Source organism: Entelurus aequoreus, linkage group LG10, assembly GCF_033978785.1.
Source record: "Entelurus aequoreus isolate RoL-2023_Sb linkage group LG10, RoL_Eaeq_v1.1, whole genome shotgun sequence".
NCBI lineage: Eukaryota > Metazoa > Chordata > Actinopteri > Syngnathiformes > Syngnathidae > Entelurus > Entelurus aequoreus.
In genome coordinates this window covers 47,886,363-47,907,121 of record NC_084740.1, presented here as the reverse complement: position 1 = coordinate 47,907,121, position 20,759 = coordinate 47,886,363, and the positions used below count along the sequence as shown (strand labels likewise).

Genomic DNA, 20,759 nt, shown 5'->3' with positions numbered 1-20,759 from the left:
GATATCACCATCTACGCTCCGTAATATAATCAAAGGGTTCAGAGAATCTGGAGAAATCACTGCACGTAAGCAGCTAAGCCCGTGACCTTCGATCCCTCAGGCTGTACTACATCAACAAGCGGCATCAGTGTGTAAAGGATATCACCACATGGGCTCAGAAACACTTCAGAAACCCACTGTCAGTAACTACAGTTGGTCACTACATCTGTAAAGTGCAAGTTAAAACTCTCCTATGCAAGGCGAAAACCGTTTATCAACAACACCCAGAAACGCCGTCGGCTTCACTGGGCCTGAGCTCATCTAAGATAGACTGATACAAAGTGGAAAAGTGTTCTGTGGTCTGACGAGTCCACATTTCAAATTGTTTTTGGAAACTGTGGACGTCGTGTCCTCCGGACCAAAGAGGAAAAGAACCATCCGGATTGTTATAGGCGCAAAGTTGAAAAGCCATCATGTGTGATGGTATGGGGGTGTATTAGTGCCCAAGACATGGGTAACTTACACATCTGTGAAGGCACCATTAATGCTGAAAGGTACATACAGGTTTTGGAGCAACATACGTTGCCATCCAAGCAACGTTACCATGGACGCCCCTGCTTATTTCAGCAAGACAATGCCAAGCCACGTGTTACATCAACGTGGCTTCATAGTAAAAGAGTGCGGGTACTAGACTGGCCTGCCTGTAGTCCAGACCTGTCTCCCATTGAAAATGTGTGGCGCATTATGAAGCCTAAAATAGCACAACGGAGACCCCCGGACTGTTGAACAACTTAAGCTGTACATCAAGCAAGAATGGGAAAGAATTCCACCTGAGAAGCTTCAAAAATGTGTCTCCTCAGTTCCCAAACGTTTACTGAGTGTTGTTAAAAGGAAAGGCCATGTAACACAGTGGTGAACATGCCCTTTCCCAACTACTTTGGCACGTGTTGCAGCCATGAAATTCTAAGTTAATTATTATTTGCCAAAAAAAAAAAAAGTTTATGAGTTTGAACATCAAATATCTTGTCTTTGTAGTGCATTCAATTGAATATGGGTTGAAAAGTATTTGCAAATCATTGTATTCCGTTTATATTTACATCTAACACAATTTCCCAACTCATATGGAAACAGGGTTTTTACAAATGATGACAGATGTGAACAAGAGCATGTATTGTCTTTGTGTGATGATGTAAATGAGGTGTGGTTGTATTGTATATTAAGTATGTGTCCATGAAAGGGCATTTTATGACTTTTCTTAATTTGATTACATGCTATAGTATGATTTTATTGTCATAATTTTATTGCATGGTTTTTGTATCCCTTTAATTTAGGTAGCCAGGGACTGCTGATGGAAATTAGCTATTTAGCTATAATCTGGTACAGAACATATCTGTCTTTGAGCTTAAAGTTTCTGTGCATTGTCCCTTCAAATAAAGACTAAACTCAACTAAACTGATGAACATTATCACACCATTTATTCAGAAAATATTAATAATGAAAAATAAAGATAGAATGCTATGCCGCAACATGTAAGTGTAAAAAAAAACCCAACAACATTATGATTTGTACATTTTCAGGATGTGCTTGTTCTATTTTTAAACAAAGAAAACAATCTGAAGTTGTCTTTATTTTTATGCCGTGAGTGGGAGTAGATTTTTCTCCATGTGGCCCCCGATCTAAAATGAATTTGACACCCCTGATGTAATACATGAATTTGAAGATTCAAAGAAAATTTTATATTTTGATTTAAAGATTGTTTTCTAATCTGGATCTAATGTGGAGACGATTTATGAGCAGACTAGATCACAACCTCCTCCTGTTAAATATTATTTGAGATGGTTTCCAGGTTGAGAAGGCTTTATGGTAAATATTCTTGCTTATGTCCCAGCAGCCAACAATAGTGAAGCTATACACTTATTATTACTTATTGGTTGACCTAACCTTTAGCAGAGATGGTAATTGTGTGAAGGCATTCACACATATGGTTTTCTACACCAAAATTCATCTATCTGTTATTCAACTTCAACGTATTCTTCTTCTTCTCTAGATTTTGGCGCGCTCTACCTTCCACAATTTTCACCCGATTCAAACCGTTCCAACGTCAAACTGTTCAGCCTATTCGGGAATTGCGGGTTTTCCCTTGACAAATTCCAAAAATTCACAGATTTTCCAGAATTCCAGGTTTTGCGGGACATTTTTTCCCATTCAAAATGAATTGGCCATTTTTCAAACTTTCACCATTTCCACATTTTTCAACCTATTTAAACCATTCTACCTTCAACCTATTCCACCATTCTGAAAATTCAAACTATAATTTTTCCAAGTTCAAAAAAATTCCTGGATTTTCCAGAATTCCTGCTTTTCCAAAGCCCTATTTGTACCCTTTTTTCTGGCGACTACTCCTTCCACATTTTTCAACGCATTTCAACCATTTTACCGTCAAAATATTTCTCTTAATCAGGACAAAAAACTGAGTTGTTTTTTGAATTGGAAAAACACTCTGTTTTCCCGAAATTCTAGGAATTCCGTAATACAATTTCTCATTTTAACATGTTACTACTTCAACATTTCTCGGCCGATTTGAACAATTTCAACGCCAACCATTTCAACCCATTCACACCATTCAAGTTTTTTCCCATTTAAAAAAAAAAAAATCCCCTTTTTTCTGAAATTTCCAAATTTTTTGGGAAATTCCCATTGAAATTAATGGGACATTCTTCAAAGTTCCACAACTCCCACATTTTTCATTTAATTCAAACTGTTCCAACTTCAAAATATTCAGCCTGTTTGGGAATTGTGTGCTCTACTTCAACAATTCTAAAAGAAATTCCAAGATTTCAATTCAACTTCAGGATCGGAGCATTCACACGCAATTCCTTCAGGAATTGCCTCATCTAGTTCAGTGTTAAGTAGGGATGATGTTCGAAATCGGTTCTCCCGGTTGTTCGATAAGAAAATAACCGATTCCATGGACTCAAATCCCTTTTTGAGAACCGGTTCCCGTTATCGAGGCCACTATAGTAAAGAAAAAGAGTTGGTTCTTTTTTCGAATCCCTGGGAAAGAATCCCTTCCCACGTACAGGAAATGCCCTGTGGGACCTGCAATGTTATGCCCATTTGATTGTAGACTCTTACTGAGACTTTGTGGCGATATGAAAATACTACGCGTCATTAGTTTGGGCACTTCCGGGTTGAGACAATTGAGAAGTAGACAAGTTGTGTTAGCTCTTACAAGCCTTGGAAAAGATAAGTCTGTAAGTAAACTGTTTAACTTGTTTATGTAACTCAATATTAAGGTGGAAAGTGGTTAAGTTTGATACTAAGATGTTTATTGAAAAACGATTTTTGTGCACTGTTTCAATGGATGTTTTGACGACTTAAAATGGCTGCCAGTCGTGTATTTCCACCATCGAAATAGTTTCAACACTCAGAAGTATTTGTTTGATGATAGTACTGTATATTTGTGTGAAGTTAATATTTACATATTGTGTATTACATTTCAGTATGTTAATTGAATCACATAGCTTATACATTTGTCATTGTGTGAATTTCAGTTTTAAAAAAAAAAAAAAACAGTCCAGTGCAAGACAAAAGTAAAGATAGGAAAAGACAAAGCAAGATCAACAAAAATAAAGAGCCTAAATGGATTAATCTGCTTTGGATTGTTTGTTAGCTGTCTGCCAAGCTGTATAACCTCAACACGTATAGTGAGGGCAGAACAGGCAATATGCAAATGTTGCCCGGCTTCGCTCTCATGTAAGGGGGGAAGCATTGTTGATTGATAACTGTGGTGTCCTTAGTGTCAGTGTCAGTGCAGTTAGTATGTTCTAATAGCAGCAGAAGTGCACTTTTTGGAGAGTTGTATTATTTTCAGTTTTGTGCCCAAGGGACTGATTTTATTTAACACTACATTATTATTTATACACCTATAGTGATCACAGAGACAGGTTGTTTTTGTGTTACTGTATATATTTGTTTTTCTGAAAAATCCCACTTAATATACTTTGGGCAACTGTAGTGGATTGTCCGAAGCTTAAGCAGGCAACAAAAGTAGTTTAGTACAACACATTTATTTACCCATTATCAGAAGTGCAGGTTGAATTGAGTTGGCCGTGCAGACAAACCACAAGTTACTCCGGAGCAAACAAGACACACACAAGCCAAAATCACTCCCGAGTTCCGGTCTTCTGCCATTTTTTATATGTCTGTTGTGCGTCATCGTTCCTTATCGAGTGCGTCAAATGTCTTGTTTGCTTTTCCTATCTGTTCCATAACAACTCGAATCCTTTAGACAGTCAACACATTCTGTAGACAGGTTGGCACGACTTAATATTCACTTTTGTCCCACAACTGGTCCATTCAATGGCACAAAAATACAAGAGTATTGAAAATGAGCGGACATTCTTAAAAGACAAGAAATATAGGTCAAAAGGTCAGAAATTCTACTACACAACAACAGTCAATATTTTTTTTTAATTTTTTTTAGGGGGGTAACAGTCAATATATTTTTCATTTATTTATTTTATTTCATTTTTTTCTTATAAAATAAAACTGAGCTTTTGTTAAACCAAATATTGTGTTTTTTCCATATACAACAACCTATTTGGATTCGATAAGAGAATCGATAAGAGAATCGATAAGGAATCGGTTCGATAAGAGGATTCGATAATTGGCTCGAACTCGATAATTTCCTAGTGTTAAGGTTGATCCAGTTTCCTTCAACAATGTCATTTTAACCGTGGCCAAAGAGTGAGAGACTGCTGGTAACACTATTAATGTGATCATTGTTTTTGTTTTTGCCTGCTTGTTCACAGAGGGCATGCTGACCCTGCGAGCCAAGCCCCCCTCTGAAGAAGAGTTCATTGATAGCCTGCAGAAACTCAAGCTGGCCTTCAACCTCTTGGTGAGATATCATAGCTTCTAAGCCACCTTTTCTTGTTCTCCTCATGACCTCAGTGCTCATTGGCTCTGTCGCTGGATCCATTACAGGCCAAACTGAAGAAACACGTCCAGAATCCAAGTGCGTCAGAGTTGGTGCATTTCCTCTTCGGCCCTTTGGAATTGGTAAGAGCTACACATTTATGTTTGTAGTATTCCATTCCATTGTGTAGATGAACACATGTTTTACACACACACACACACACACGTACTGGTTATCATGTGGAATGGGGACCAAGTTTTTGATCATCACTTGTGGGGACCACCCTTTTTAACAGGTTGTGAAGGCATAAAAAAAAAAGGTGTAGAATGGCCACTGCCCAGTTAGCTCATACATGTATTTAAATCTCTGAATTGGTGAAGTAATGTGTTGATCATTCTTACTGGGGACCCTGGGGAAAAAGAGTTTATATGGTTCATAGGGACCAAATGTAAATAATTTTGCATAATTCACACTGCAAAAAGTCAATGTATAAAAACAATAATAAAAAAAATGAGGGGTGTTTTATTTGAACTAAGCCAAATTATTTGCCAATAGAACAAGAAAATTTGGCTTGTCAAGATTTCCAAAACAAGTAAAATTAGCTAACTTCAACAAACCCCAAAATACCTTAAAATAAGTATATTCTCACTAATAACAAGTGCACTTTTCTTGGTAGAAAAAAAATATAAGACCTTTTTACTCAATATGTTGAAAAATATTCCTAAATTAAGTAAATGCTAGTGCCATTATCTTGACATAATGATATGCGCTCGGCGTTACATTTAGTTATACTAAAAACTAATTTATTGTTCTTAATGGAAAGGCAACAAGGCAAGCGCTTGTTACTCTCGGGGTCTCTTAGCCGCTCAGGCAAATCATATGGTCTAAAAATGCATTTTTCCATCGATAACATGACATCATCGCGCCAAGTGCGTGCTCTTTCAGTCAATTAGTGCGCATATATACAGCCCGGGCCCCAGCCAAATGTTTTTTTATTGTAATATTGAAGAATTTATCTGAATGTGCATGAACTATTTCTGTTCATAATTGTTAAAAATGTCACATGTTAAATGTTTAAATATTAACTGTCAGTTTACTGTACTGTGCCAACTGTACTACTATATGAGTACGTGTTTTCTATTGTTTCATTGAAAATAAAACAGCAAAAGTCCATTTGGCTGTCATCTGTTTTAATTACGAGAAACAATTGTGTCAAAATCAAGTTTTTTTTTATGCTTGAAGTAAGAAATTATTACTTTAAAAAAGTAGTTTTATGCTTGTGAGTGTTGATGACACAGCTTTGCAACAGTTGATATTCTAGTTTCAAGCATGTTTTACTCAATATAGCTCATCAAATCTCAGCAACAAGCTGTAATATCTTACTGAGATCATTTAGGACCAAAACCCTTAAAACAAGTAAAACACTCTAACATAAAATCTGCTTAGTGAGAAGAATGATCTTATCAGACAGAAAATAAGCAAATATCACCCTTATTTGAGATATTTAATCTTACTTAGATGTCTGTTTTTGCAGTGCACACAAATTTGTACGTGACTACTGAGGACCATTTAAAAAAAAAAAAAAAAAAAAAGTTCAAATTAAATATGACATGATCAAGCTTAAAAATCACTTAGGCATCTTCAGAATGGATCTGAATATCATTTAAAAAGGTTTCCCTTTAGGGCACCCATTTTTTTGTCCCCATACCGTCAGAGATCCCCTAAAGGTGACTGTGTAAACAGAGCGATGTCCCCATTAAGTCAGCATTGCCAGAACACACACACACACACACACACACACACACACACACACACACACACGCACACACACACACACACACACACACACACACACACACACACACACACACACACACACACACACACACACACACACACACACACACACACACACACACACGGAACAACCTCAGCAGCAGCTGCACTCGCATAACATAGGTTTATCAAGCTAGAACCACACCCTGCTGGAAAGAAGCAAGCTGCTGTAATTGACTTTGCATATACGTGCTGCACTTTTACCCGGACACTCCAAACTTGCTTGATACGCTTGAGATAAAGCAGCAGTTTAACATTTTAAAGCCCTCATTCAACATGTAGTCAGCAGTCTGTGGCTGAATATACTAGATTTGTGTTCGCTGTAACTCAAACTAATGTTCAAAACCCAAAACCATTGAAGTTGGCACATTGTGTAATTGGTAAATAAAAAGAGAATACAATGATTTGCAAATCCTTTTCAACTTATATTCAATTGAATAGACTGCAAAGAAAATATATTTAATGTTCCAACTGAGAAACTTAATTGTTTTGGGGCAAATAATCATTAACTTAGAATTTAATGGCAGCAACACATTGCAAAAAAGTTGTCACAGGGGCATTTTTACCACTGTGTTACATGGCCTTTCCTTTTAACAACACTCAGTATTGTCAGGCTTGTCACTAACAGTTTGGTTATGTTTTGGTTTTTCCTCTGTGTTTGTGTTTTATTTCCTGTCAGCGCTCATCATTTTGGTTCCTTTTCCTGCACGTCTCCCTGAGTGCTTGTTTCCCTCACCTGTACCTGATTGGCAGTCTGGCACACCTGGTGGAAATTGCCAATCAGGCTACTATTTATACCTGCCTCGCTCACCAGTTAGTGCTGGAGTATTGTTTGCTGTTTCCTGGTTTCTGGTTCTTGTTTGCTGTATGCTGTTAGTTGTTTCCAGTTTGCCTGTTTCCTGGTTCCTGATTCGTGTTTTTCTGCATTTTATTTTTGACATTAAAAGTCATGTTTTCCTGCAACAAGCCTGCTATCTCTGCATCTTGGGGTTCGCCACCAGCAGTTCCTGACAAGCATACGTTTGGGAACTGAGGAGACCAATTTTCGAAGCTTTGTTTGTGGAAATTATTTCCCATTCTTGCTTGATGTACAGCTTAAGTTGTTCAACAGTCCGGGGGTCTCCGTTGTGGTATTTTAGGCTTCATAATGCGCCACACATTTTCAATAGGAGACAGGTCTGGACTACAGGCAGGCCAGTCTAGTACCCGCACTATTTTACTATGAAGCCACGTTGATGTAACACGTGGCTTGTCATTGTCTTGCTGAAATAAGCAGGGGCGTCCATGGTAACGTTGCTTGGATGGCAACATATGTTGCTCCAAAACCTGTATGTACCTTTCAGCATTAATGGTGCCTTCACAGATGTGGGCACTAATACACCCCCATACCATCACAGATGCTGGCTTTTCAACCTTGCCCCTATAACAATCCGGATGGTTTTCCAGTTCGAACTTTAAGTCTCTTGTCTTTGCAGTCTATTCAATTGAATATGGGTTGAAAAGGATTTGCAAATCATTGTATTCTGTGTTTATTTACGATTTACACAACGTGCCAACTTCACTGGTTGGGTTTCGTACATGAAATCAGTTGCAGTCCTGATATCTACTTATACAATTATGAGACTTCTGTACGTATAAAGTAGTGATTGAACACAATGTAGATCACTCAAAAAGCCAATAAAATGTGTGCTTGCTTTACAAATAAATACCTTGAGTTACATTTCTTACATTGGGACGATATGGCTCAGAAAAATGAAGGTGTTCTGTTTTCTTTCATGTATGGAAATCAACAGAAAGATATTGTTCTAACCCCAGGACTTCAAAGCGGAGAGGAAGCAGGACCAGACTCCCCTCCAGGAGAACACTTCTTGAACCTCCTTTTTGAACTATTTTACGAACCTCTTTTTGAACTATTTTACGACCTCTTCTTTTGAACTGTTCGGTAACCAAAGGCAACGCTGTTTACGACCCACTTCCCTCTGGAAGCAGCTGTGGTCATGTGGTCGGAGAAAGTCAAATAAAGAAGGAGGTGTACAATCTTTCGCCAGAGCGTGCTGGAGATTGTACAAGAGTACAGTGTCTCTCCTCAATTGAGTCCAAATTGAATTCTGTCTTTGTTTGATTCTTTGCTTCTTGTCTTGTTTAATAGATGTCATCAGTGTTTGAACCTGACACCTGGAGTTTGACACTTGTGTCCTCAAAACAAAACAACTTAATAAGAACGTTAACACAAATCTGTTTACCTATGTGCACAGGTGCTGCAAAGCTGCGGGAGTCCAGAGCTGGCGCGTTCTATTATCCCCCCCCACCTCTCCAAAGATGCTGTCGACTTCCTGCATGGTCACCTGACCCCTAAAGAGGCCACCATCTTCGAGCTTCTTGGGGAAGGATGGACCAAACCAAGGTTCTTAGTCGCTACTCTGCATATTTTATAAAGAGTCACACCAAGGGCCTGCGCTACTAAGATCCAAATAAAATGTGGAAACTATAGCATTGCATACACTATTAGTAGGGGTGCGTGATCTACTAAGACTGCATGTACAAACCCCGTTTCCATATGAGTTGGGAAATGGTGTTAAATGTAAATATAAACGGAATACAATGATTTGCAAATCCTTTTCAACCCATATTCAATTGAATGCACTAAAAAGACAAGATATTTGATGTTCAAACTCATAAACTTTATTTTATTTTTTGCAAATTATAATTAACTTAGAATTTCATGGCTGCAACACGTGCCAAAGTATTTGGGAAAGGGCATGTTTACCACTGTGTTACATCACCTTTTCTTTTAACAACACTCAATAAACGATTGGGAACTGAGGAAACTAATTGTTGAAGCTTTGAAAGTGGATATCTTTCCCATTCTTGTTTTATGTAGAGCTTCAGTCGTTCAACAGTCCGGGGTCGTATTTTACGCTTCATAATGCGCCACACATTTTCGATGGGAGACAGGTCTGGACTGCAGGCGGGCCAGGAAAGTACCCGCACTCTTTTTTTACGAAGCCACGCTGTTGTAACACGTGCTGAATGTGGCTTGGCTTGTCTTGCTGAAATAAGCAGGGGCGTCCATGAAAAATATGGCAGCATATGTTGTTCCAAAAACCTCAAAAACCGTTTATCAGTTTGAACATCAAATATGTTGTCTTTGTAGCATATTCAACTGAATATGGGTTGAAAATGATTTGCAAATCATTGTATTCCGTTTATATTTACATCTAACACAATTTCCCAACTCATATGGAAACGGGGTTTGTAGAATTGACAACTGGTGCAACAGTGGTACAGACAGCCATATTTAAATGAGGTTTTTGTGTGTACTACACGGCAGTCACCATGGAGACACTCATTTACTGCACACTTATGTTATGCTCCTACATGTGGCGTTTTGCTACGTTTTGAAAGATGCAGCAGACAAATTACCTGCACTTTTTCTGGCTATTTTAGAAGCAGTTCTGCGGTGCATCACCAAAGGAACCCACTTTTTTGTGCGCTGAAAGTGCATGCTGATGCTGCCACTAACTGTGAGCGTGTGCTGGAATGCTCCAGATGCAAGAAAATGCTTATTCCATTTGTTTTCATATATATATATATGAAAAAATTAACATTATTGACAAAATATGGTGAATGTTCTGTATTTACATAGCGCTTTACTATACCTGGATTGATATACCCAAAGCGCTTTACATTATACATCACATTCACCCATTCACACACTCATTTACACAGTAAAAAATGCCAGCAGACACCAAACACATCAATTATCCATCCATCCAATTTAATTCAATTTGTCTTATTCAGCTCCTAAGTCGTCCAGCAGTTATACAATGATAAACTGATATTGCTAAATTGTCAATATGTCTGATATTTCTATTTTATACAACATACGTAGGATGGAGCTGCAATGCAACCGATTTGTTTCTCACAGCTATTTTCACAGTTTGCACGTCCTTAGGCATACTAAAAAAAGGTTGAAAAGGATTTGCAAATCATTGTATTCTGTTTTTATTTATGATTTATACAATGTGCCAACTTCACCTTTTTTTTGATTTTGTAAAAAAATGAAAATAAATACTTTAATATATGGTTGTCACTCATAGTAATGATTTCAAAGCCGGTATCCATTATAATTAAAAGCTAATGCAATTTTGTAATATAATGAGGCTATAATCATCAATAATAACCCCTTACTAGATGCACAAATGTGTAAATTATCTTTAAAATTGGTGCACACTTACACAAAATTCAGGAAACCTCATTAATCATCACCTATGTGTGTTATAAGTTCATCTCTGCACAAAATAAAACCAAAACCTCTATGTCAATAATTTCCTGTTCTGTTTTTAAATAAGTTTTTTTTTTTTTTTAAAAAGATACTGTCTTACATTTCTTTTGACCCAAACCAAAAAGCACCCTTTCACCTGAAGGTGTATTTGAAAATCTCCACTCTGGCCTGACTTTTCTAAAAGGACATAAACATGTGTTAGAGTGGCAACACGCATGTATGTATTTCTGTGAACATGACCTTAAAGCAGGCCTGGGCAATTATTTTAACTCGGGGTCCAAATTTTGAGGGGCCAATATATCTGATTTTTAGGAACACTAATACAAAAACTCACAATAATGTCTGATTGAATGCTAAAAAAGTTATGAGAGACCGTCTTAAAAAACAAAATAGAAATTCAAAAGTTTTTTTACTGAACGAGACACCCAGAATGTACATGGAAAATAAAGAATGTGGGATTTACAATATTTTTACTATGAATGATAAAACACTGAATATTTACAAACATATGAACGTCACACCCCCTCTCCATCCACATATTTTACAATCAAGCGAAACGCAACAAAAATGCAACAAACACAGCGAAATATGAACGTGAAGGCTTACTATCTGATACATGTGATATATCACTAAGTTTTTGAACGTTGTTATAAAAATCTCCTTCCACCTCTGTCCCTGAAACCCACATTTCAGGTTGACCGCTCTGGAAACACTCACCCACCCACACTGCTTGGTGCCTCGTCTGAGCGGCTGTGACTTAGATTACCATAGTAACTAATTAGATTACCATAGTTACTAATTAGATTACCATAGTAACTAGTATATTATGCAAAAGTGCAGATTCCAACCATTGAAATACTTTGTATAGTTCAAGACTCACGGTAATTTGAAAACATCACTGCACATCATAACGGCAGCTAGTTTGCATCTTAAAGATCTAAAAAGCATTTTTGGGAATCTCTGGCTTAACGGGCCGCATGTGGCCCCCGGGCCTTAATTTGCCCAGGTCTGCCTTAAAGTAAACTCTGTTGCCTAATGTCCCTTTGTTGTTGTTCAGAGCTGAATGGCCGAGGGATCAGTGTGCTCCTCCTTACTATCCAAAGTTCCGCAATGGCTGGGAGCCTCCAGCGGAGCTCTTCAACACGGCCCCGTGGGAAACAGAGGGTCCCGACGGGCCCCTGGGTTCCCCCATCAGCCCTGATTACAGGAAGCACTCCTCTGATGATGTAAGAGTTGGATAAAAAAGTGATTATGGAGGAATGCATGGAATGGAAAAACAAGTTTAAAAATCCAAAAGTGTTAACAATTTATCTGGTTTTGCAGTTTTATGGAACCCAGTCCTCAAATGGGTGAGGAATAAAGTCCTTCGCACTTAACCGAAACCAACATAAAAGGACTAACGTGTATCTTATCTCTCGACAGGTCTTACAATGGGATGCCTCCCACCCGGAAATATGCCAAAATCCGCTACCACTTTGTGGCACGGAATGCCAACGAGCTGTCAGTGCTGCAGGACGAAATTCTAGAGGTAACAATAGTGACTCTTTGACGTTAGAACCACTGTATGATGATTTCTGTCAGGCAGCATAGGTCAATTGTGTCTCTCACAGGTTATAGAGGACGACAAACAGTGGTGGAAACTACGGAATCGTAGTGGCCAGGCAGGCTACGTCCCTTATAACATCCTGGATGTTGTCAAGATAGAAGATCCTGATGGCATTTACAGCCCGGTAACTAACAGCACACACTTGAATCTGTATTAGTATCTATTAGGGATGTCCGATAATGGCTTATTGCCGATATCTGATATTCCGATATTGTCCAACTCTTAATTACCGATACCGATATCAACCGATACAGTCGTGGAATTAACACATTATTATGCCTAATTTGGACAACCAGCTATGGTGAAGATAAGGTCCTTTTTTAAAAAATTAATAAAATAAAATAAGATAAATAAATTAAAAACATTTTCTTGAGTAAAAAAGAAAGTAAAACAATATAAAAACCGTTACATAGAAACTAGTAATTAATGAAAATGAGTAAAATTAACTGTTAAAGGTTAGTACTATTAGTGGACCAGCAGCACGCACAATCATGTGTGCTTACGGACTGTATCCCTTGCAGACTGTATTGATATATATTGATATATAATGTAGGAACCAGAATATTAATAACATAAAGAAACAACCCTTTTGTGTGAATGAGTGTGAATGAGTGTAAATGGGGGAGGGAGGTTTTTTGGGTTGGTGCACAAATTGTAAGTGTATCTTGTGTTTTTTATGTTGATTTAATAAAAAAATAAAATAAAATTAATAAAAAAAAACCATACCGATAATTTCCGATATTACATTTTAAAGCATTTATCGCCGATATTATCGTCAGGCGGATATTATCGGACATCTCTTGTATCTATGTTCTATTTGCTCATAACTTTTTTACTACCGTATTTTCCGGACCATAGGGTGCACCGGATTATAAGGCGCACTGCTGATGAATGGTGTATTATTTATCTTTTTTCATATATAAGGCGCACCAGATTATAGGGCGCATTAAAGCGGTCATATTATTTTTTATTTTTTTTTAAATGTAAAACCCTTCCTTGTGGTCTACATAACATGTACCGTATTTTTCGGAGTATAAGTCGCTCCGGAGTATAAGTCACACCTGCCGAAAATGCATAATAAAGAAGGAAAAAAACATATATAAGTCGCACTGGAGTATAAATCGCATTTTTTGGGGACATTTATTTGATAAAACCCAACACCAAGAATAGACATTTGAAAGGCAATTTAAAATAAATAAAGAATAGTGAACAACAGGCTGAATAAGTGTACGTTATATGAGGCATAAATAACCAACTGAGAACGTGCCTGGTATGTTAACGTAACATATTATGGTAAGAGTCATTCAAATAACTATAACATATAGAACATGCTATACGTTTACCAAACAATCTGTCACTCCTAATCGCTAAATCCCATGAAATCTTATACGTCTAGTCTCTTACGTGAATGAGCTAAATAATATTATTTGATATTTTACGGCAATGTGTTACGTGCACTTTACTTCAATCGAAAACTGAGCAGCATCTCCTCATCCAGAAACAACAACGGAAATGTGTCCCGTGAAAAACCGTCCGACCGGAACTCTCTAATAACTAAAGTTCCTTGGGTGAATAATGTCAACTCACTAGACCAGGGGTCGGCAACCTTTACCACTCAAAGAGCCATTTTGGCAAGTTTCACAAATTAAAGAAAGTAATGGGAGCCACAAAAACAATTTAAAAATTTAAAATGAAAAACACCTGCATACAAAGCTTAAATGCTTTGGGCTATGTTAACCAGGGGTCTCCGACACACGCACCGGCACGCACTTTAATGTGGAAATTTGATGTTAGTGCAGCCCGCAAGTTTTGAATGAATGGCGCTTGATAGCGTCATACTTGCCAACCCTCTCATTTTTCCCGGGAGACTCCCGAATATCAGAGCGTGATGACACTGCATTTGGCGCCCTATACAGTCTGCCCTAACAGTGTACCTGCTCGACCACACGTAGAATGCAATTTCAGCTTGCTCACGTAAGTGACAGCAAGGCGTACTAACTCAGCAGCCACACATCTTACACTGACGGTACCAATACCCAGAATCCCATGCAGCCCTAACACTTCCGCTCAACCAACGCACGGAGAGGGGGGGTTGATGTGTGGAGGGATTTGGTGGTAGCGGGGGTGTATAATGTAGACCGGAAGAGTTAGGGCTGCATGGGATTCTGGGTAATGGTTGTGTTGTGTTTATGTTGTGTTACGGTGGGATGTTCTCCAGAAATGTGTTTTTCATTCTTTTTTGGTGTGGGTTCACAGTGTGGCGCATATTTGTAACGTAACAATGTTAAAGTTGTTTGATACGGCTACCGTCAGTGTAAGCTGTGTGGCTGATGAGTAAGTATGCTTTGCTGTCTCCTGTGTGTGCAAGTACTAACAACATGCAACATGTGGCTGGACTGGCACGCTGTATGTAAATGCTATAGAGGACAATTACTGCAGTGCAATCAGGGCACGCCCTTTATTTAGTAATTAGAGTGTAAATAGGATTATTTTTTCCCTGGGAGTAATCTAGGAGAGACACTGAGATCCATAAGACTCCTGGGAAAATCGGGGGGGTCGGCATGTATGTAGCTGAGCCGCATCAGAGTGGTCAAGGAGCCGCATGCGGCTCCGGAGCCGCGGGTTGCCGACCCCTGCACTAGACCGGTATGTTTTAGCGCTTTCATGGCGAGTTTACTGTCAGATACAAGTAAGAACTTTACACTACTTTATATTAGAAATGGCAACAGCAGAGGATGAATGTCCCATAACAAGAAGATAGAGAAAAATAATCGACCAATATCGACTACGGTGTTGGCACGGACTACAAAGGCGGACGCATGCAATTTTTCAGGACTTATGCAGATCCCAAATACAAATCAGCAGGTGCCAGAAGGTAAGACAAGTTGCTTTCGCATAATATTGCAAAACAAAACGCCAGATAATATGTCTTACCTTATACACACACCATCATAATACTCACATGTTGACGGGGACGGCGTGGCGAAGTTGGTAGAGTGGCCGTGCCAGCAATCGGAGGGTTGCTGGCGGGTGGGGGTTTAATCCCCACCTTCTACCATCCTAGTCACGTCCGTTGTGTCCTTGGGCAAGACACTTCATCCTTGCTCCTGATGGTTGCTGGTTAGCGCCTTGCATGGCAGCTCCCGCCATCAGTGTGTGAATGTGTGTGGGAATGGGTGAATGTGGAAATACTGTCAAAGCGCTTTGAGTACCTTAAAGGTAGAAAAGCGCTATACAAGTATAACCCATTTATTTATTTATCACATCAAGCGGTGCGGCTTCATAGCTTACCAAAGTCGTACAATGTCATGATCCGTGTTCCGGATCATGTTTTTGTTAATTTTGGACTCCCTGAGTTCCTGTTTGTGCACCTCCTGTGTTTGTTTCCATGGTTACTTATTTGTTTTCGCCTGCCTCTGGTGTTCGGGACACTCACCTGTCTCTAATCAGAGCCATTATTTAAGCCTGCCTTTGCCAGTCAGTCGACCTGGCGTCATTGTTTGCTTCACGCAACCTACTAGTAAGTCTCGTTTGTTCCATGCCATAGTTTATGGTAAGTGTTCGCTTCATGCCTTGTCTAAGTAAGTCTTGTTTATTTCATGCCACAGTCAACGTAAGTTTTCCTTGTTCATAGTTTATGCTAAGTGTTAGTTGAGCTCCTAGTGCAATCAGCGCGTTGTGCTTTCGCCTTGTTTTCTGTTTTTGTACCCTTTTGAGTTTTGATAATTAAATCATGTTTTTACCTGCACGCCTTGTCCGGAGTAGCCGTCCTGGGAGAACGCCCCCGCAGTAAGCTGCGCAAACCTCGTCGTGACATACAAAAACATGTTGATAGATTTTTGAGCGCCATTCTATATTTTCAATGGAACATATAAAATGTTGGTGTTGTTTACTTGAGTCATATTGCCATCATAGTGCAGTCTACCCATATCTCTTATGTTTGGCTGCCATCTACTGGTCACACTTAACATTACACCATGTACCAAATAAATTTGCTTCGAGGTCGGTAAGCAAAACCATAATTATTACGTACATTAGGCGCACCGGGTTATAAGATGCACTGTCGAGTTATATAGTCCGGAAAATACGGTACTGGTTTTTACTTTGCCTGTACATACTAATCAGCCACTACATTAGGTCATCTGCACAATCGAATAGAATCGAATACAAAAATGGTATCAACTGTCATGGTTAGAGAGGTATTAATCATCAATGCTAATTATTGTGGATTCAAATCTCAGTACTTTACATTCAGAGCTGTTTCTTTTATGTTGATCCTCATGAATTCAAAAAGTTACCAAAATATTAAAAACCTGTCTTGACCAACATAATAATCAAATCTACCTTGGAAAGATAACAGTTTTTGTATTGGATGACATTACATTGTGCAGTTGTGTCTAAAGAAGGGTCTGTGACTGTACATTAATAGTACAGTATGTCCATTTACTACTGTATTCTAGAAGTGTGATGATACATGATAAAGGTTTCACCAGATGAGATTTTCACATAATTTTAAGCTGGTGCACCGTTTAGGGTGTTAAGTGGGTACCATTTCAGGGCCCCCAGGTGTGGTGGGCTGTGTCATGGGGCCCAAAATTCCCCACAGCGCCCCTGCTTTTTAAGAAAACAAACAAGGTGTATCCTGTGTGATTGGACAAGGAACAAGGAAATATTTTTTTTAATTGCCTGGGTCACAAAACAATAAATGGAGGTGCATTTTGAAGTCTTTTATAACATTGCATCCATGACCTACGCACAAACTTTTAAAGGTTGAACTTGTTTCCAATAAAAACAAACATGACAAATTATAAAAGTTAAGATAAAATTAATATAAGTCAATGTATTTTAGAGGAGCTTTGCATGGTTTTCAAGTGATCAGTCATGTGTATCAATGGTTCATCTGTATTGTCTTATCAGAATCAGAATACCTTTATTGTCATTGTATGGAAACAACAAAATTGGACAGCAACCCAGCTCAGTGCTTTTAAAACAAACCTACATAAAATAGTCTTAAGACAACAACAATAATAAAACAATTTAAAATTTAAAAACATAATAAAATGTTAAAAAAAAACATATTGCACAGTAGATCTTTATCAGAGGTAATCAAGTAATAAAGTGGTGAATGTTCAGGTAAGTGCAGAGTTTAGGGCAATAACAGCTTTAGGATAGAAACTGTTTTTCAGTCTATTTGTCCTTGCTTTGATGGTCTTATAGAGCCTCCCTGAGGGCAAGAGTTCAAGCCAGTGGTGACCTGGGTGGGATGAGTCCTTGAGGATGCTTTTATCTGTTATCTTTGGGGTACTCGCAGTGACATCTTGCTGCTGGGGGAAACAAGCCAGTGTGTCCGGCGTTAATTTTCTCTCGCGTATTCACGTCCATGAGTGACAGTTTAGCCTGGCCATGGATTTACACATGTGCTGTGTTGTATTGAGGAATTGTACTATTTTTGAAAACAATGATTTAAACAATGATTCGCCAAGGACTTTAAATATACTGATAACCTGAACTAATCGATAACTACACTTTCAAATCAAAATAACTTTTATCCATCTACATCTTTCATTATTGAAATCTGAAGCTACCCTTTTCGTCTTAGCTTTGGATTTGGCTGACATATTTGGTGGTTACATTGCCGTAACAAAATGAGTCTCATGCTCATAATTTTGCTCATAATCGCTAGCCTATGATTTTTGCTACATTTTGAATGCACATACATTATCATTTTTATAATAAAAAAAGCAACTTTCAACTCTTTCATCATTCCATTTGTTCGAACAGGAATCGCAACTGACCTTAACTCAATGCTTTTCAATTATTTTTCGTCATGCCCTCCCTTGGGACATAATTTTTTCACGCCGTAACTAAATTAAAATAAGATTGAGAACCTGATAATATTAATTTATTTATCCGTAAAAACCACTCAGAGTTGCTAGCACCAGCATCAACATGCCACCTAGCCGAAGACTTTTGTATTATTTTCTCACGCCCCCCGCCCCTTATCATACCTACCCCACTTATAAGGACTACTAGTCTAATGATTCTAAAACTTTAAATGATACTGCATTTCATATATGCAAGCATGTTTTAGCACAATCAATGCACAAGACCCCCCACCACAAAACAGACTTCTACTACATGATAAAGCTGTTTAATGGAACAAAGAAATGCTGGAGTTTGAGTGTCCCATTGATCCTAGGAGCTATGTTGTCTGGGGGCTTCTATGCCCCCTGGTAGGGTCTCCCAAGACAAACAGGTCCTAGGTGAGGGACCAGACAAAGAGCAGCTCAAAGACCTCTATGAAACGACAAAATTAAGGAGCCAGATCTCCCTCGCCCGGATGCCGGTCACTGGAGGCCCCCCTCTGGATCCAGGCCTGAATACAGGGCTCAATGGCGAGCGCCTGGTGGCTGGGCCAGCCCGAAGAGACAACATGGGTCCCACCTCCAATGGGCTTACCACTCATAGGAGAGGGAAAAGAGGGTGCAATGTGGGCTGGGCGGCAGCTGAAGACAGGGCCCATGGCGGTCCAATCCTCGGCTACAGAAGCTAGCTCTTGGGACGTGGAACGTCACCTCACTGGGGGGGAAGTAGCATAAGCTGGAGCGCAAGGTGGAGAAGTTCCGGCTGGTCTAGTCGTACTCACTTCAACGCACAGCAAAGACTCTGAAATTAGTCCTTTCGAGAGGACTAATTCTCTTCCACCCTGGCGTTGCAGGCAGTTAGAGACAACGGGCCAGGGTGGCATTACTTGTTGCCCCGCAGCTCAGAGCCTGTACGTTGGAGTTTAACCCGGTGAACGAGAGGGTAGCTTCCCTTCGTCTACGAGTGCGGGGACAGTTCCAGACTGTTGTTTGTGCTTATGCACCAAACTGTAGTTCAGAGTATCTGCCTTTTTTGGATTCACAAAAGAGAGAAACTTTCACAAAGGTCAGGAAACTGTCATGATCCATTACTCGGATCAGGGCATGATGTATGTTTTTGGTAATGTTTCTGTGTTAGTCTGTTTCCTGGGTGCACCCTCTTTCCCTGTTTACTGTTGGTTTCCATGGGCACTGATTCTCCTCACCTGTCTTAGTTTAGTAATTAGTGTTCCCACCAGGTGTTTTGGTTAATCACTCCCCTTTATAGTGTGCGGTCACCCAGCAGTAGTTGCTGGGTCAATGTTTGCTGTAGGCAACATTTACGTCTCCTGTTTTTTCCTCCTCACTGTAGCGAATTTTGCACAGTCTAGCTTTCCTAGTTTTTTTCACCTTTGGTGACATTTTGGTTTTGTTCTGCTCCACGCTTGCTAGCATCCTCAGTTTTGTATTTTTGTCTTGCCTTTAATTTATTAAAAAAGACTAAATCTTACCTGCACGCCACTCCTGCTTGTTTCCTGCGTTGGAAGGAACACGACAATCGCAGCCATGCGTCGAAGACGTAACAGATTGACCCAGCCACTACTGCTGGGTGACCGCACACTATAGAGGGGAGTGATTAACCAAAACACCTGGTGGGAACACTAATTGCTAAAGTAAGACAGGTGAGGAGAATCAGTGCCCATGGAAACCAACAGTAAACAGGGAAAGAGGGTGCACCCAAGAAACAGACTAACACAGAAACATTACCAAAAACATACATCATGCCATGCTCCGAGTAATGGATCATGACAGAAAGCTCTTGAATCATCACCTATTATTTGTTATAAGTTCACCTCTGCACAAAATGAAACCAACACTTGTATGTCAATCATTTCCTGTTCTGTTGTTAAATAAGGTTTTAAAATATAAGATAATGTCTTGCATTTCTTTTGACACAAACCAAAACACTACCTTTCACCTTAACACCAGGTTAACCCTTGGATGCACAACCTACTAATACCTACACTCTTCCATGAGTGGGGTCAGAAATGATCCCAATTAATATCAATGTGTTTCTGCAATAGCTGGGTTGTTTTTCTTCAAAATCTTTAAAACAAAGATTTGGAATATTTTCATATCCCAGGTATTCCTCATAAAACATGTTTGTGACATGAGGTCATTTGCATTATTTTATTTTTCATAAATGTTAAGGAATTGCAGTTTTTGTATCACTACCCACTCTTTCACAAGTGGGGTCAAAAAGCAGTTCCTATGACCTTTCATTCTTAG

The 20,759-nt window shown here is 39.1% G+C and overlaps 1 protein-coding gene across 3 annotated transcripts in view; it reads left to right on the top strand.

The window, feature by feature from the left end:
- eps8l2 (EPS8 signaling adaptor L2) overlaps positions 1-20,759 on the top strand; it is a 111,473-nt gene that overhangs the window by 83,753 nt on the left and 6,961 nt on the right. For all 3 annotated transcript variants that reach the window (XM_062061016.1, XM_062061015.1, XM_062061017.1), the window contains 7 exons: positions 4,794-4,882; positions 4,969-5,043; positions 8,992-9,140; positions 12,079-12,247; positions 12,345-12,370; positions 12,444-12,549; positions 12,632-12,751. In XM_062061016.1, the coding sequence (XP_061917000.1) occupies positions 4,794-4,882; positions 4,969-5,043; positions 8,992-9,140; positions 12,079-12,247; positions 12,345-12,370; positions 12,444-12,549; positions 12,632-12,751 (734 nt within the window). The remainder of the gene's footprint in view (positions 1-4,793; positions 4,883-4,968; positions 5,044-8,991; positions 9,141-12,078; positions 12,248-12,344; positions 12,371-12,443; positions 12,550-12,631; positions 12,752-20,759) is intronic.